Source organism: Oryctolagus cuniculus, chromosome 7 (genome assembly GCF_964237555.1).
Source record: "Oryctolagus cuniculus chromosome 7, mOryCun1.1, whole genome shotgun sequence".
Classification (NCBI taxonomy): domain Eukaryota; kingdom Metazoa; phylum Chordata; class Mammalia; order Lagomorpha; family Leporidae; genus Oryctolagus; species Oryctolagus cuniculus.
The window spans coordinates 100,682,883-100,701,293 of record NC_091438.1 but is presented as its reverse complement, the minus strand read 5'-3'; the positions used below and the strand labels follow the sequence as shown (position 1 = coordinate 100,701,293).

At 38.9% G+C, this 18,411-nt stretch overlaps 1 protein-coding gene across 2 annotated transcripts in view; it reads right to left on the bottom strand.

Annotated features, from left to right (window-relative positions):
* The window catches only part of NEGR1 (neuronal growth regulator 1), a 941,547-nt gene that overhangs the window by 209,447 nt on the left and 713,689 nt on the right, over positions 1-18,411 (bottom strand). For both annotated transcript variants that reach the window (XM_070078258.1, XM_002715922.5), the window contains exon 5: positions 697-817. In XM_070078258.1, coding sequence (XP_069934359.1) covers positions 697-817 — 121 coding nt within the window. The remainder of the gene's footprint in view (positions 1-696; positions 818-18,411) is intronic.

Here is an 18,411-nt window from a genome sequence, read left to right as displayed (position 1 = left end):
AAAAGCAGTTGAAGAGGTTTGAACAAGTCTACTGGTTGAGATTAAAGAGAATGTTGTCAAATCCCATCTTCTGTGGTTCAATAGTTCTTGCCAAGGCTGCTGGGGCTTCTCAAGGGAACAATCACTCAGTACTGAAGCTGGAGGAGCTTCTAACTCCCTTTGGCTCATCCTTTAACCATATATTTTATCTCCCCTACAGCCTCTTTAGTGAGAGAATATCTAAAACACAGTGTCCTATAAAACAACATGTTAAATGATCTTGTGAGAGTGTGAGGCAGGTGAAGAGGTTGAGGCTTTTCAAAGAAGCCAGACAGAGACAGCCGCTCCTATTGCTTCTGAAGTGCTCTCATGGAGGCTGTGCCCAGGTCCTTTAGAGGCTGGGTTACTTCCCAAGTAAACACGCTTGCCAGCACACAACCGTGTGCTGTTCAGAAGGGAGGGAAAGAAGCGAAATGCATCAGTGATGGGGGATTTTTGAGACATTTCTGAGATTATATAAACCAATGTGGACATTTCTTCTGGGAAAGCTATTAGCTACTCATCCCTCCCACGTGGGCCCCTTCCCTTTGCCTGCCTGCTAGGAGGCTTCTGAGAATCATTCAAACCAGTTAAAGAAATTGCTCGAAATAAGTATCTGAAACACAAACACATTAGCTCAAAGTGCTTGAAACACAGTAATAATCACAAAGTCCTTACTTCTTCTCTCCTTTGTACCATTCAAACGCCGGAGGCGGCACACCTGCACCTTCGCATCTTATCAATCCACTGCGTCCAGGGGTCACAGTGCCAGATTTAATTTCCTGAATCGTAGGAGCAACTGAAAAAGAAGCAGACAAAACCTGGTGGGTAAGGAAAAATAATCTTCAGCAGAAATATAACACACATATATTTTTATTCCTTCTATATTCAAAGCAATCTTATGCCTGATAGGCCAATACATCACATTTTCTGTGTTTTATGCTTCAAATACAAGACTAGTCATTTTCAGCTTCATTTTTCAAGTTGGACATTAGATGAATGTTCCCAGAGAGTGCAGAGTAAATGCAATACATTTTGGCCTTGCTTCCTATTGGAAAAATGGTATTGGTGTGGGGGAACACTTCATCTGTACTCCAGTCAAACTACACTCCTATGATAGCTCTCATTTATTGAGTGATCACTGGGAGCCAGTCATTGGGCTAGGTGCTTTATGAATATGATTTCCTCACAATAATACTCAAAGCTACGTGATATTTTCGCAATTTTACCAAATGAAAGCTGAAGTTCAGAGAGGTTAGATAATTTGTCTAAGGTCACACAGCTCCTTACTTGCAGAATTGGGATTTGAAGTCAGGCTTGTTGATTGAAAGCCAGGGCTTTATCAATATTTACTTTTTCCTTGCTTACTCCCTGTGCTTTAGCAATTTAAGGATTTTGTTGTGTGATTTCTTCTGTTTGCTGTTCTCACTGTTTCGGGTGTCGCTGTCTAAATACTATTCCCTATTTCTCTAGCTGGAAATAGCTTTCCCACTCCGTGTGCTTCACCTGATAACGCTGGGCTTACTTTCTTACACTGTAATTATTTATAGGCAGGCGAAGTTTCCTTGTCAGTTCCCTGAAGGTAAGATAAATATCTGATTCATTTTGCATAGTAGGAGATGAAACCATAGTGCCTAGCACAGAGTAATGCTTGAAAAGCTTTTAATAATATAGCCATTCCTTTACTCATCAAATGGTGATTGAGCCATCAATAATGCGCCAGGCATTTCTCAAGACACAAAGCGGTCAACTTCCAGACAAGATGAAGTTCACATTCCAGAGAGTACAGAGTTTGGAAGACAGACTATAATAGTAAATGTAATCAACAAGAAGTTTAAATAAAATGTTGGAAGCTGATAAGCAATATCGCAAAGCAAAAAGAGAAAACAAAATTCCTTACAGAAATGAGGTAAGAGAAGTTTAGCAAGATGGCGGAATAGGAAGGGAGCACACTGATAGTCCGGGGAAAGACAGTTTAATAAAAGTGGAGATACTGCAGGTTCAAGGAAGAGTAGGGGAAGAAACAGCAGAAGAAACTCTTCTGGAACTAGTGATTCACAGTGGACCTGCATGGAGAGCGTGGGAGCCCACAGTTCGGGGCACCAGCAGCAGACTCAACACACCAGCGCAGGAACGTGAGGTGAGCCAAACTGCAATAGCCAGAGACACCAGCAGGCAAGCGGAAAGAGGAGACTAGAGGGAATGACCCCCGGGGGAGAAAGTTCACCAGGCTAACTAGAAGAGAGAGAGAGAGAGAGAAAAAAAAGTGACCGATACGGACACGGGTTTCTCTCTCTCCGCTCACCTCTCAAAGGCGAGCAAGACAAAGAGCAGGCGCCATCTTGGACATACGTCATAAGCAGAGCGACCTCAGGTCTGTACAGGCCCTGAGCCTAGCAGAAAAACCTGACTCTGGGCAGGGTGAATAAAAAGGAGATTAGGACCTAGGAATTTGTGGTGCTACTGAACTGAGACTGTGAAAAAAGAGACGGTGGGGGAGAGAACTCACGGAATTCACGTGAGTACTCTCCAGAGATGCTACAATTCCGTATCTTTGGCAACCCAGTGGGAGACTGAAGGAGAATATGAGCCCACTCTGAGGGCAGAACAGATTCCCTGTGTGGTCCTTGGAAAAGAGCTTCTGATCTCTGGCTCCTGTGGGTGTATCATTTGCCTGCTAACTACTTCCAACTTCGTTCAGCTGTGCGGAATTACTTCCCTTTTGAATCAAAAAAAAAGAAAGAAAGAGAGAGAGAGAGAGATCTACCACGCCTAACCTGGGAGTGTCACCTTTGGCACACCAAACAGAGCTCTCAGGCCACACCCATCTCAAGCCTCTAAGACTCCATCAAAAACAGACAGTCCACTTAATCTAGAGTCATAGTATAACAAGAAAAAGCACCACAGTGAAGAAACCAAATATCTCCAATATGCCAAACAACAAACGCAAAAACCGAGGTAATAAAAACAAGGAAGTCACTATGACGCCCCCAAATGAAAAAGACATCCCAATTCAAGATTATGAAGATGATGAGATAGAAGAAATGCAAGAAGCAGATCTCAAAAAATTGATAAGAACATTAAGAAGTTCTCAAAAACAAATTCTTGAACTACAGAAATCCTTAATGGACAAGATAGAAAATCTCTCACGTGAAAATGAAATATTAAGGAGGAATCAAAATGAAATGAAACAACTAGTACAACAGGAAACTGTGATAGTGACGAGAAATCATAATGAAGTGAAGAATTCAATAGATCAAATGAAAAACAGATATAACAATTATCAATGTATATGCACCTAATTATAGGGCACCGGTTTATTTAAAAGATTTGTTAAGGGACTTAAAGGGAGACTTAGACCCCAATACAATAGTACTGGGGGACTTCAATACTCCACTCTCAGAAATACACAGATCAACAGGACAGAAGATCAACAAGGATACAGTGATTTAAACGACACTATAGCCCAAATGGATCTAACAGATATCTACAGAAAAACATGCTCACCAAATTTGTTTGAATAAGAAAATGATTGGGGTCAGTGTTGTGGCTTAGCAGATAAAGCTGCCATCCACAATGCCAGCATCCCATAAAGGCATTCTTTCTGTGTCCCAGCTCCTCTGCTTCTGATCCAGTTCTCTGCTAATGCCCTAAAAATAGCAACAGGGGATGGCCCAAGTGCTTGGGCCGCTGCTACCCAAGCGGGAGACCTGAAAGAAGCTCCTGGCTCCTGGCTTCTGCCAGGCTCAGCTTTGGCCATTGTGGTCATCTGGGGAGTGAACTAGTAGATGGAAGACATCTCTCTCTGTCTCTCTTCTCTCTGTAACTCTTTCAAATAAATAAATAAATGATCTTTTTAAAAATAAAATAATATACATTCATACACAGACATACTTGTACACACAGATGTATATACAGTATACACATATATAAACACAAATATAATATAAGGAATCAATAAGTTTTAAAAATATATTCATTATTTATCTGAAAGACAGAAAGAGAGAGAAACAGAGAGACAGAGAGATCGTCCATCCACTGTTTCAATTCCCAAATGCCCACAACATCCAGGGCTGGGTCAGAAGGAAGCCTCAAGCCTGAACCTCAATGCAGGTTTTTCATGTGTGTGGCAGGGACACAGTACTTGAGCCATGGCCTGCTCTCTCACAGGGTGCACATCAGTAGGAATCTGGGACTTAAAACCCAGGCACTTGGATATGAGGTGCGGTCATCCCAAATGATGAATTCACTGGTATACTAAATGCCACCCCCACTTTAGTAATTTTTAGCTTTTCTGTTAATCAAAGACCTACAGAAGGCAATAAAATATACAAAAGATATCTATAAGTAAAGCTTCACTTATTTGCCAAATGTTGCGGTGCTGTTTCGTTTGTGAGAGGTAAGGGAAGATTATATTATCCTATTGTTCTCACAGGGCTTCATCTCACTCTCCCCGTCATACTAGTGGGCTGAAATCTTTTATGATATCCAACTATTATTGAATATGAAATAACCATATGCAACAGGAGATCCATCACATGTTTCTATTGATAACCTGGTTAGTTTAATTACTCTCTTGTTTGTCAAGGGGGCATGACTCATTACAAACAAAAGCATGAAATCCGGAACATTGCCTGAAAACCCAGGCGTAATGAACCGAAATAAAAACCTAATTTGTTATTAAAAAGCTTTTATACAGTAAAGTGTGCGTACAGCTTAGCACTAGGTGCTTTACCACACAAGCTAAAGGGATATGGCCCTGTTATCTAGGGTTTCGTGGGCTGTTATGATGAGCACTGTGAATGGAATGATATCTAAAATGTCATATGGAAATGAGGAAAAGAATGAAAAAGCAAAAATTAATAATACTGTGCATAAGAACTGGTCCTATCAGCATGTTGTGACAGAAACAAAGGGCTATGGGATGTAGGGCAATTCATATGGAAAGGGGAGTTTTATGGATTTCTTTCGTGGCTAACATTATAAACTTGAACCTAAAAACGTCTATTGATTTTTCTTGGGGACATGGAAATTCATATTATTGATGCTTATTGCTGTTCATCTTGTAGACATGATTGTTTAAGAGGAAGAGTGGGCATCCACTTATTTATTCTTCACTCCTTCATCAGTCCTACAAAAAGCACAATATTCTTGCCCTTATAGCATTTCAACAGAGTGATGCAAGTTAAGGTGTAAATAAATCGGGGTAACGGAAAAAGGAAGAGTAAAGTATGCTATTTAAATGTTGCAGACGCTCCTTTCTGATAAGGTAATGCTCGAGCAGAGAAATGGAGCCAGGCAGCTAACAGTAGAAAATTAGCAGAATAAAGAGTAAACAGGAAGTCTGAAGGTCCTGAATGCACAGCATGCTGGAGGTGGAAACAGCCAAATGGTCATCATTGCTGAGCAGACTGAGAAGAATCCCGAAAAGCATGTACACAATACGGAGGCTGGAGTCCAAATTTTGTGGATCTGGTAGTCCATAGTACAGGTTTGCAATTACATCCCAGAAAATGAGCTTTTAAAGGTTTTGAGGAGAGTACCATGATTTGATTGAAATTCTATGAAGTTTCTCTGGCTGCTGTGTGGAACATGTTCTGCAATGAAGCAGGAGAGGAGACAGGCAAGGCAGCTAGGAGCTTGCTGTTGTAACCCTTAGGGACATGAGAAAGTCATTGACCAAACCATGCTAAAAAGGCAGGAATTGAGAGATCACTGGTCTTTTTGAACATGAATCAGCACATTCTAGGGAACTGGCAATGATGGCGACTTTTGGTGAAATTCTAAGTCTACACAATCCTGATCTGTATTATTTTGTATAAACAAAAGAATTATATGGCCACAAAAATGTCTGAATATATCCATCATATTTCTTTTCTACAGTACTTTCCAGAGATTTTGATGTCTCTGTATGTCTTAAGAATCTCTTATTGGACAAAGCCTTTTCCAAACATTTGGGACCATAGATTCCAGAAGGTTTTAGTTGTAGGCCTGACATTGCTGAAGACATATTCAGAAAATGCTAGAACAGTGAACTGGTAGGTCTCCAAAATCTATTTTATACTTTAGGTTATGTGATCTATGACTTTTAAGGTGAACATGGTTTATAAGTTATAATGTACTCACTAATTTTATGTGAGGAGGAATTTTCAATTATTTGCACCATAAAGATATGGTCATCTATTTGCCTGGAGTTTATATACCTGAGAACAATTATGACTCATTAAGTCTTCAACCAGAGCTGTGACAGAGAGAATTACAAGTATTTACAAAGCACTCATTTTCCATTAAAAGCTTCTATGTTTTAAGAAACATATTAGGCCCTTTCTTGGAAAGATGATCAGACAGTAAAATCAGGGTGATTGTTCCTGAAGACTGTTTCTTTTACCACCACATTTCAGCCATTGCTCTGTGAATTTTGGACCTGCATTAGTGTAGAAGATGCCTTTACTAGGAATAGAGGGGCAAAGGCATGCATCGTCATGTATTTGTGTTTCTGGAACTTTTTGCTCCTTAGAGATAGTTATTTGTTCTGCTCAGAGGCAATAGTTCAATAACACCAACATAGTAAGGAAAATGCTGAGTCTCTCAAATCATGAATATAACGGCATCCTTTGAAATAGATTGATTTATGTGCAGTGCTGCAATTTAAGCATACATCCCTTATGCCAAAATGCATATGGCTGTGAGCTGAAGCAATTGCACAGTGAAAATAAAAGCCATTTTTGAGGAATGTTATTAGATACACGTAGGTAAAAGGCAAGGGCAGATGTTGGGAAAGCCAGCTGTGAAGGGTCAACAAGGGGTATTTAACACCTGGGTGATTAGACACTCAAAAAGAGGAGACTTCCCTTTTCATTTACCCAGTGGGATTATTTTCGTGCATTGTTCAGCCAGTCATTTCAGGATGAAGATAATGAAAGGTTCTTCATCCAAAACTCCAGGCTCTGCAGGTGCAAGCAACAGAACCTCTGCATTTGGCACCCAACAAGCCTAATCAAGATTCCTTTTCTTAGTTACATGACAATAGCCACAAAGATCTTCTTACTTTTTTTGCCCTCCTCAGTGTGAGTTTTGGTTATATGCAGCCTTACTATGACTAAAAATAAAAAAAAAAAAAAGTGAATGAATTAAAGTATTATTTCATTAGTCTTACTAAGTCAAGGTAGTTGTATTGAAACTTTGGAACTCAAAACAATCTGACCACCACCTTCTTCCCTCAAAATGATGGACATTGATGAATGTCTCACATTAAATGACTTCAACAATAAACAAGAGTTTCTATAAAGGAGTCAATTTAGACTTCTTAAAGAGAAGGAAATGGTGCCGGCGCTGCAGCTCACTAGGCTAATCCTCCACCTTGCGGTGCCGGCACACCAGGTTCTAGTCCCAGTAGGGGCGCCGGATTCTGTCCCGGTTGCCCCTCTTCCAGGCCAGCTCTCTGCTGTGGCCAGGGAGTGCAGTGGTGGATGGCCCAAGTACTTGGGCCCTGCACCCCATGGCAGACCAGGAGAAGCACCTGGCTCCTGCCATCGGATCAGCGCAGTGTGCCAGCCGCGGCGGCCATTGGAGGGTGAACCAATGGCAAAGGAAGACCTTTCTCTCTGTCTCTCTCACTGTCCACTCTGCCTGTCCAAAAAAAAAAAAAAAAAAAAAAAAAAAAAAAAAAAAAAGGAAATGGTGAAGAAATTATCCAACAGGGATGACATTATTTGAAAACACTGTGGTACACAAGCACATTGACCTTGGTCTAACAGGGATGGGGAACATCTGCCCCGTGGCTTGTATAAGACCCATGAAATCATTAGGTCTCACCTTGCCAAGGTAGCCACAGGTGGAAATCGAAATTCAATAAATCTATAGCAAGCTAATTTTAGTAGGTAATTTTGTATGGCTCACAAATGATGTTATAAATATCCAAATGCCCCTTGGCTGAAAAAAGTTTCCCCACCCTGGTAAGGTCTAGAATTTATGGGCTACACTAAGGCAGGCTTTGTAAAATGAAAATGGACAGTCTTCAAAATAGTTTAAGATTTCCACCTCTTACCAGAGAATGTATCAAATAGGATGTCTTCTTTTTTCCTTCCTTCCTTCCTTCCTTCCTTCCTTCCTTCCTTCCTTCCTTCCTTCCTTCCTTCCTCTTTCTTTCTTTCTTTCTTTCTTTCTTTCTTTCTTTCTTTCTTTCTTTCTTTCTTTCTTTCTTTCTTTCAGGCAAAGTGGACAGTGAGAGAGAGAGAGACAGAGAGAAAGGTCTTCCTTTACCATTGCTTCACCCTCCAATGGCCGGTGCTGATCCCAAGGCAGGAGCCAGGTGCTTATCTTGGTCTCCCATGGGGTGCAGGGTCCAAGCATTTGGGCCATCCTCCACTGCACTCCTGGGCCACAGCAGAGAGCTGGACTGGAAGAGAGGCAACCGGGACAGAATCCGGTGCCCCTACCGGGACTAGAACCCGGTGTGCTGGCACCGCAGGAGGAAGATTAGCCTATTGAGTCTTAGCGCCGGCCAGGATGTGTTCAAAATGTCATTATTATGCATGAAGATGATGAGTTTTAGATGAAAATTTCTCCTTGGAAGACAGGTTAAAACTCAAGGTGGAAAATATCTTTCCAAGGTTGCCATAGATTTCACAGAAACAGATTACAACATCAACAATTTTTTCATGGCATAAACACCCAAATGTCCTTACCTTATGGACTAATTTTACTTTATAAGAAGCTAACAACTCCATGTTATTGCCATGAGAAACAAATTTTTAAAGAATTTGTCCAGTGAAATTTAAACTATAAAAATATAGTTGGACCATAGACTTCCACATTGAATTAAACCTTTGATCAGCATTTATAAGGATGAAAATAATCCAGTTTGTAATACATTTCCAGCTTCCCTGAGGTTGTAAGCATGTGCACAGTGGTGAAGTAACACAGTAAACTATTCTGCTTTGTAGTTGAACAAAAGTGGCTTCGACATTCACTATCAGAAATACTTAACTACATTAAATCCTAATTTTCTCATCTGTAAAATAAATAGTAACTGCTTCACAGGATTGCTGTACAGACAACATAAAGCAATTCATAGAAAGTGCTAACCTTAGTGCTTTGCACTGAGCAGTCAATAAACACATTAACTAAACGAGAATTATTACAAGGAAAGAGCCATGCTCCCTTTTAGAGAAGGAAATCATGTTAAGATGTAGATAGAAAACAGAACTAGTTTTTAGAAAAATTCATTGCCTTGTTCCTGAATGCATATTAACTTAATTAAAACTAGAGTAGTATATCACTTTTTATGTTCCTGAATTCTATTCATATCCTGCTTTTGAATGTAGTTAATCAAGATCTTTTTTTTCTGAAAGACAGACCCTATACACTTTGTCTTATTTCTCCTTGATTAAGGATTAAAATGTTTGGGTTCAATAATGAGACAGAACACCACCAAAGTGGTAGAGCACTAATTGTCCAAGCATATAAAAGATCAATGCATTGATTTAGATAAAGTTGTGATGAAGTAATTTTCTTTTTCATAAGAAACACAATGAAAAATGGAAGTTTGCATGTAAACCTGACCTTAATGGCTATTTTAAACATTTAACATCCAATATGATAATGTACTAAACTGTGATCTCTGATTCCCTGGTGCTTCTGGAATAAAAGCAAAATATGTGGTAAAAAATTTCAGAAAGCTAGGATATGGCTGTACATGAAATCTAATTTTAGATATGTCAATGAAGGACCTTGCACTGGTCCTCTAAACCCTCAGAGAAAAGCTGTCCATTGTCTGAGACAACATAAGAAATTTTTCTCTTAATCCTTAAATTTAATGCTTTTGTAATACTTAACTCTTTCAAAGGAGTTAAACATACTAAAATCTCATTACTCATTTACATTGTGGTGTGGATCAGCTGATATGTTGATTACGAGTGTGCACTTGTTAGAGACCATTGGAGGATAGGTGGATGGATGGATCTATGACTCAAGAAGAAATAAATAAAAGTGCAATAGCAAGAGGAAGGCTTATGTAATGAATAGTTTGGTGATGCTTAGGCAAAATCTATTCATATCATGTTTTTGACAAGGGTCAGCACTGGTGAAATTATAGCTTGAAGTATCTGCCCCCTTGTAGTCAGCAATGTTCACTCCAGTGATGCATCCAGTGTAAAATATGTTTGAGATTTATTGGGCCACCAACTGTATCACTACAATTAAATGGTTCATTGTTTTCTTAGCTGCTTGCCAAACTTTCTTTCTTTAGACTTATTTATCATTTGATCTCTTCTCTGTTGTCAGTCATGCTGAAATTATAGCTGTATGTGGTTGATTCGGATACATTGGACAAGTTTGCAAGAAATGTGAAGTTGGGATTCTCTGAAGGCATTTCTATTCTCAGCATGTGCAGGCTTATAACAAAAGTTGCCCTTAAGAACAAACCTTACAAATCCTAAAACATTTGAATTCATTTATTTATGTTGAACCTACTAGTTTCTGTTTATAAAATTATTTTTAGTTATTCCTCAAAAAGAGAGTGACTATAAAGGTTCAGATTCTTTCTTTAGATTGCCTATAAACCATGGAAGTATCATTGGAATTTTTTATGGGGAAATGTTTCTAATTGTGTTAAGCATTCTCGATGTATTGTTGAGGCTTTGACTATGTTTATTGTTCTGTTTTACCTCTGCTACAATATAAAAGATTAATATCAATGTCCTAAAATGTGAATGAACTGGACTTGTAAATAAATTTAAGAGTTGTGCAGTCAATCAATCAAAACACAAACAGCAATAAAGATGTACTTAAATAGAAGGGGTAGGATGAGTGAGATCTTTTCTCAGGCCAGTTCCTCACTGGATCATGTTTCCTTCTGGCTGCCCACCTAGCTTCCTGTGAAGATCTAAAGACAAATCTGAAGGCACCAAGGAGTCTTGGGCTGGTGTGGCTTCTGCCCTCACAGAATAATCACAGGATCAGATTTCCTTGTTGACCGAATAGGTTATTATTTCTTCTTATTACTGTGGTCTTCAATAATCTTAACAGAACATTTTAGAAAATGATTAAAATTGTTATTAAAATTCTTTAATTTTTAAAATGAATAATTCATATTGCTAATATAGTGAAAAATTACTTTCCCAACATACTGTATTAGAGGAAGAGAAAAGAAAGCTTTGGGTAGCTAAAAAGAAAGAGTAAAATTAAAGAGAGAAATAAGGTTTGTATCATAGAAATGTAGCTGTAGACTCTCCGGGTCTCCCTGCCAATCCTACCCCCACCTCACCCCCTGCCCAATGCAGCAGGGACACTGTTAGAAGTCTAGTAAGATTACAAAAATGTGTTTGGAGAATGACATTTTCCAAGATGACAGATACAGATTCTCCATGGTAAGAAAATGAATGGTAAATTACTACCACTTTTACCTCTCCATTTAAAAGAATTACTTATTTATTTGAAAATCAGAGCTACATAGACACACATACACAGAGACAGGGGGTGGTGAGGTGGGGGGAGAGAGAGAGAGAGAGAGAGAAAGAGAATCTTCCATTCACCAGTCTACTTCCCAAATGGCTGCTAGCCAGGAGTTAGGAGCCTCATCCAGATCGCCTGTGTGGGTGCAGGGACCCAAACACTTGAGCAACCTGCTGCTGCTTTTCCCAGGCCATTATCAGGGAGCTTGAAAGGAAGTGGAGGACATGAATTGAGGTCCATATTTGATACCGGTGTCGCAGGTGGTGACATTACCCACTATGCCACAACACTGGCCCTTCACCTCTCCATTTATTTTGAGTTGTCAATTGACCTAAGCTCAAGTCTGCATCCTGAAGGACACAGAGTTACAGTATTTCCATTTGTGTGGTTCAAAGAGTCCACGGCTGTGTGACAGCTGTACTTCATCCACAGGTTTGCCATCAACTTAAAGGCAAGGAGAAAAACTAGCTATTGGGAAGTGAGAGTAGTTGTAGAATTAAAATTTGGAAAACATCATTGTAGATGCTTCTGCTAATGGAGAAAGGAACCAAAATGTGAAAAACACCCTAAATAGTAACTAACAGCAAAGGAATGAGAAAGGGAAGCAACATGAGACATTTTATCTCCACACAGTATATTTTAAGAAATCAGAAGACACAGGGAGATGAGTGTTGAAAAATCTGTAATTTATAAAAACAGTAGATTAGGTTTCTTTAGGTATAAGAATATTGTACAGGGAAGCAAAAGGTCATCTTTCCTGAAAGGATTAAGTAAAAACATGGAATAAGAAAACTCTAACAGAGAAAAGTAATTTGACAACTGAAGAATGGGTCAAGAAAGGAAAAAATATGACTGACAAAAAAGAAATTCCATGCTGGCAAGAAAGTAGCACATGGATAAATTATTAAGGCAGATGTTTGGGCTCTTTCTGCTTACAAATATATATAGAAAATGCTGCTGGTATCCTCTTTATAATCCAATCTTATTTAGTGCCCATTTAGTCAAAGTTACTAGATCCTCTCTATTTCCTGTTCTAATCTTGCAAAATTTACATGTGCATTTAATGAAGTTATTATTACCAGTTTATCACATAACAAAAATTTCAGTCTTTTAAAAAATTAATTATTTAAAAGGCCAAAATGTAGAGACAGAGAGATGCTTCTATCCACTGGCTCACTTCCCAAATGCCAACAGCGGTAAGGACTGAGCCAAGTGAAGCCAGGAGTCTACAACTCAATCTTGGTCTTTCAGGTGTGCAGCAGGGACACAACTATTTGAGCCATCATTACTGCCTCCCAGGCTGCACATTAACAGGAAGCTGGAATAGAGATCAGAACTGGGATTCCAACTCAGGTGCTACAATAAGGGAAGGGAGCATCCTTTGTGGGAATTCCAGGTCCAAGTCAAAAAGTTAATACCACCTGCATATAAGCCTCCAACCAACTTGACCACCATACCAACCAGATGACATGCAGGTACCCAATGCGAAGCATCTTGTTGGTGCTTCATGGGTAACCTACTGGCTTCCAGCTCTCCTATGTCTTTAGGCAAACATTTTTTTGTTCCTTATATCAACTTCCTGTGCAGACCACAAGAGAAATCTCATGGACCACCATGACAAAATAGAAGAGGAATATATTGCCATCAATCTAGTGACAAGCCTTGGCACTTGACATCAGAGACTTGTATCTCTTTCACATTTTCACCAAATGAGCTTCCCCTTCCTTGTAACCTCATTTAGTACCCACATTCAAAGAGGTGGAAATTCAAAGGGGTAGATATTGAAGTCTATTGACCCCTCATCTGTTGACAGATTAATTTTTTTCTTTTATGCTCAAACCTTGTCCTCTTTATTTAGATTTGGCACTGGGACAGGGATGGAGTTTTCAGTAACAGTAGTAGGAGGTGAGTATAATAATGTTCTAAAAAGTGTATAGATTGCTCAAGATGACACTCCCTACTGGGTTTATTATCAGCCACTTTTCTCTAGTATGTTCCATTGCATGTACCATGAAGTGATGTCTTATCAAAATTTTGTGTTCTTCTTCCCAAAGGAATTCTATGAAGTGACCTAGCACTACCATCAGATAATCTGTTCTGATGTGGCTTTTATATGAATTTTTGTGAGTGTGTTTCCATGTGTGTCAGTATTAGCTCTGTTTCTTCCAAAATTGAAAAGAAATGTATGTGGTAACTGAACCAAATGTTTCCATGGTATTTTAAATGTGTGATGAAAAAGACAAAATTGACCTGGGCCGGCGCCGCGGCTCACTAGGCTAATCCTCCACCTTGCAGCGCCGGCACACCTGGTTCTAGTCCCGGTCGGGGCGCCAGATTCTGTCCCGGTTGCACCTCTTCCAGGCCAGCTCTCTGCTGTGGCCAGGGAGTGCAGTGGAGGATGGCCCAAGTGCTTGGGCCCTGCACCCCATGGCAGACCAGGATAAGTACCTGGCTCCTGCCATCGGATCAGCGTGGTGTGCCTGCCGCAGCGCGCTGGCCACGGCGGCCATTGGAGGGTGAACCAAGGCAAAAAGGAAGACCTTTCTCTCTGTCTCTCTCTCACTGTCCACTCTGCCTGTCAAAAATAAATAAATAAATAAAAATAAATAAAAAAAAGAAAAATAAAAAATTGGTAAAAGGATGTACAGATTCTTCTGCCATTTAAGTAACTATAGAGAATACGTAAAAACACTAGGTAGAACAGATTTTGTCTTTTGACATTTTAATGAGCTTTGGGACTTTCATGCATATTAGTTATGTTGCCCTAATTACTCATTATAATTCTAATGTGCATTTTATATTTAATTACAATGCTTATAAAGATTTGGTATGGACAGTAAATTATTATAACTAGCATGTGCATAATGATTATGAACTGAATTTATTAACTTTTACACTAGCATTCAGTGTTGGTAACTTTCAATTTCACCTTGGTGATTAACCACATTGATTAAACAAATATTTGTATGGAATTAATTATAAATGTCAAAAAGCACTGTCCACCTTTTAGCTTTTTGTCAATGCTCATCAAATTTTATTTTGTTCTCTTAGTTTATTCTATTATTAGAGAAGCTAATTTCTGTATAGTTAAGTAAATAATATTAATTTTTTCCTAAATTATCATAATCTCAATAAGACATTCCAATTATCAGCCTAATATCAGATGATTAGAAAATTTCTTTTAGGGTAGATCAAGCTAAGTAGTTTTCTGAGGGAGCAGCTATTTACATTCTAAATATAAAGATATGTAACTTCAAAAAATTATTTTCACATTTTGTAAACATTAGAATAGTTGGCTTTATCAATAAGTTTTTCTTCCCATCTAGCATAATTCATTTCCACAAGTCTTAGATGTGAATTCTTTGCCAAATTGTTCATATTAAAGAAAACACCAGTAGCTAGCTCTGCATTCATTTTCCATCCTTGAATTTTAGTACAGTGCTCTCCATTCAGTGGGCATTCAAAATATATTAACTGACAATTACGATAAGAAGAAGATCTTTTAAATAAAAGTACACCTTAACTTAGAGAAAAATAAAAGTAACTTGAAATTAAATGTAAATGAAACTATAATTTATCAGATGAGGTCTATATATTTCTTATTTAAATCCTTATTTTTTAATTTATTTAAAGGGAGAGAGGGAGGAGAGCCAGAGAGAGATATCTTCCAACTGCTGGTTCACTCCCCAAATAGTCCCAAAGGCTCGAGCTGAGCTGATCAGAAGCCAAGAGCCAGGAGCCAGGAGCTTCTTACAGGTCTTCCACATGGGTTCAGGGGCCCAAGGGCTTGGGCCACCTTTCACTGCTTTCCCAGGTGTATTAGCAGGGAGCTGGATTGGAAGTGGAGCAGTTGGATCTTGCTCATATGGGATGCCTTTCCTGTTAACGCCACAGTGCCAGACCGAGCTCTATACCTTGGGACTCTAGACAGTCTTATTTCTGACTCAGGTAATATTTACCTTCATCAGAAAAAGAGGGTATTGTAGGACCCCAAAAGCGGTGTCCTTTTGTGACGACCCCAGAAACACAGACTCCAGACCAGACGATGCAAAAGAACAGGAGGCAATTTTATTTCATTTGCACAAATGGGCCCTCTACTGCCGCAAGCAGCGAGCAAGAGAGGAGCCCCGAGCAGCTATCTCACACAGCTTTTAAGGGGCAAAACCACAAAATTAACATACCATAGGGTGGCGTAAGTTTATTGGGTAACTACAAGGGGAGGAGGTCATCGAGGAGGAGGAGAAACAGGGGGGCTATGTGCCCTACGTGTCTAAGCTTGGACAAGGGGAGGGCATCCTTGAAGAGCAGAAAGGGGTGGCTACGTGCCTCGCGTTTTTTTTGTTAAGCTTGAACAAGCACAGGGGAGGGGGCTTATGTGCATACCAGGATGTTCTGTCGCCCTTATCTCTGGGTAGTAGCTATCTGCTTTCTCTGTGAACTTAGTTTACTCCCCATTTCCCAGGACTGTTTTATTAAGGCCATTTTTATGGCGGCTCTTGGCCGCTCCTTTCAGTATGACAGACAAAGATCATTCAAAGAAGAGTTTTCCTGAGAAACTTCTAAATATGGACATCTACACAGTGTAGCAGATTAGAGCTTTGCATAAAGGAACAATTGTATTAGAACCTTGCTTTATGAACAATTTTCAGTTTGTGGGCCCTGAGCAAGTATGCTAATATTTTAAAATGTTAATCTTGCCTCTGTAATATAAGGTTGATAGAATCTACCTTAAAGACTTGTGGCAATAAAATGAGCACATGAAGAATTAGTGCAAGGAAGGTAGAACATATGGTAAACAGTCCCGAATGCAAGGTGCTAGCACACAAATACTACTGCTTACTGTGATCCAAGTGACTGCTTGTTTGTCAGAGCACTGAAAGTATATTAAATATACCTTCTACAAATCTCCCAATATAATCTAGCAATTAATGAAAATTCTATGTGTGTGTATATAGAATTAGGATGCATGTACACATCATAGATTCATGTGTATAGGTATTAAGAGACTATACATCAAATTTTTATTAAAATTCACTAACTTGCCATTGATTGACTACTTTGAATATAGTAACCTCATATATCATTCCATTATTTATTATGTACTTGAGTTTCTATTTCACCATTTGTACTACCTTTAGACATTAATCACCTTATATATTTATGTATGATATGAACTCATATATTTGGATTACTATGGTGGTACTATTTAATAATAAAAATTATATATAGTGCTGTATTATTTTATATAAATTATACAATGCAATTATATATGGAAACTATATACAATTATAAATTGATATAGGATGTTATTCAAACAGCACTACTATTGATAATTAAGCTATTGTCTCCTTAAATATGGTATAGTCTCTAAGGTAGTTCATTCTTAGTTATCCACTTATTTATTTAATATTTATTGATTTTAAAAGAAGACTGAGAGAGAGAGAGAGAGAGACAGACAGAGGGAGAGAGCGAGAGAGAAAGAGAGAGACAATATTTTCTGTCGTGGATTTACTCCCCAAATGACAGTAACAGCCAGGGCCAGGTCAGTTTGAAGCCAGGAGCCAAGAACTCTATCCTGGACTCCCACATCAGTGGCAAGAACTCAAATACTTTAATCATTTGCTGCCTTCCCAGGTTTATTAGCAAAAAGCTGGATCTGACGCAGAGTATCTAGGACTAAAACTAGCACTCCAATATGACTGACACAATGCCCACTTCTTATTCTGTAAATTAACATTTATTGTTTACTGCATGTTAGTTACTATGGTATAGCTGTAGCAACTGTAACCAATCCTTGACAGTAAAAAATATTTGTTATATGAATGAATTAGTTTTTCTACTATATAGTATGTTACCTTATGAGAAAACTTTTCTAAATGTCAATGTGTGAGCTCAAATAAGAAGAAGATGAAACTTTCTATCCATACATTAAGTATTTTCATGGAACAATTTATTTCATTTCATGAACATGAACTAATTAATGAGATATTTTGTTACAAAGTAACTACAAATGCATGTAAAATAACCAAGATTTCTTTTCTTTTTTAAATATTTATTTATTTTGGAAGGCAGAGGCAGAGAGAAAGAGAGAGAGAGAGAGGTCTTCCATCCACTGGTTCACTCCCCAGATGGCCACAACAGCTGGAGCTGGGCTGATCCCATGCGGGTTCAGGGGCCCAAGTAGTTGGGCCATCTTACACTGTTTTCCCAGGCCATAGCAGAGAGCTGAATAGGAAGTGGAATAGCCGGGACTCAAACTGGCGCCCAAATGGGATTCTGGCACTGTAGACGGTGATTTTACTTGTTATACCACAAGGCCAGCCCCCAAGATTTATTTTTCAAACTGGTTGCTTTGAAATTGTTTATATTTTACACAAATATTTATTATTTTATATTTTATATTATTCGTGGAAATGTAATGCTTGGTCATCTTAGTGTATGTACTAATGTTTCTTGTGTTTTTAAGTCATTTCTTTGCTATCTGTGAATTCGATTCAATATGCCCAATCTCACTTACGAGCAACCTCCTTTTATAACTAGTTTGTATCTTTTCTATACCTACAGATCCCTGGCATTAGGGGCTGCCACAGGGATTCTCTGTCATCTCTTCATAATTACATATTAGAGTCCCTTGGCAGTCACGGATTTCATATTTACTGTTCATAACTGAGTGATTTCAAAGGCCCATTAATTGTACTGTTGGTAATTTTTCTGTGGCCTAGAGCTGAATCTTTTGTAATTATGTGTAAGCAGGGTAAACTGGAGGAATTTGAGGCTTACAGGGGAAAGTCTGGCTCAACACAATTCCGCAGTCATGGGCTAACCCACAACAGGTTTAACAGAAAGGAAAATCCTGGAGAAAGGGATTGACGGAACGTGGGAGCTAAGGGATTGACTGACCATTTATTCTCCTGTGAAGTTAAAGGTGTACTTAATGTT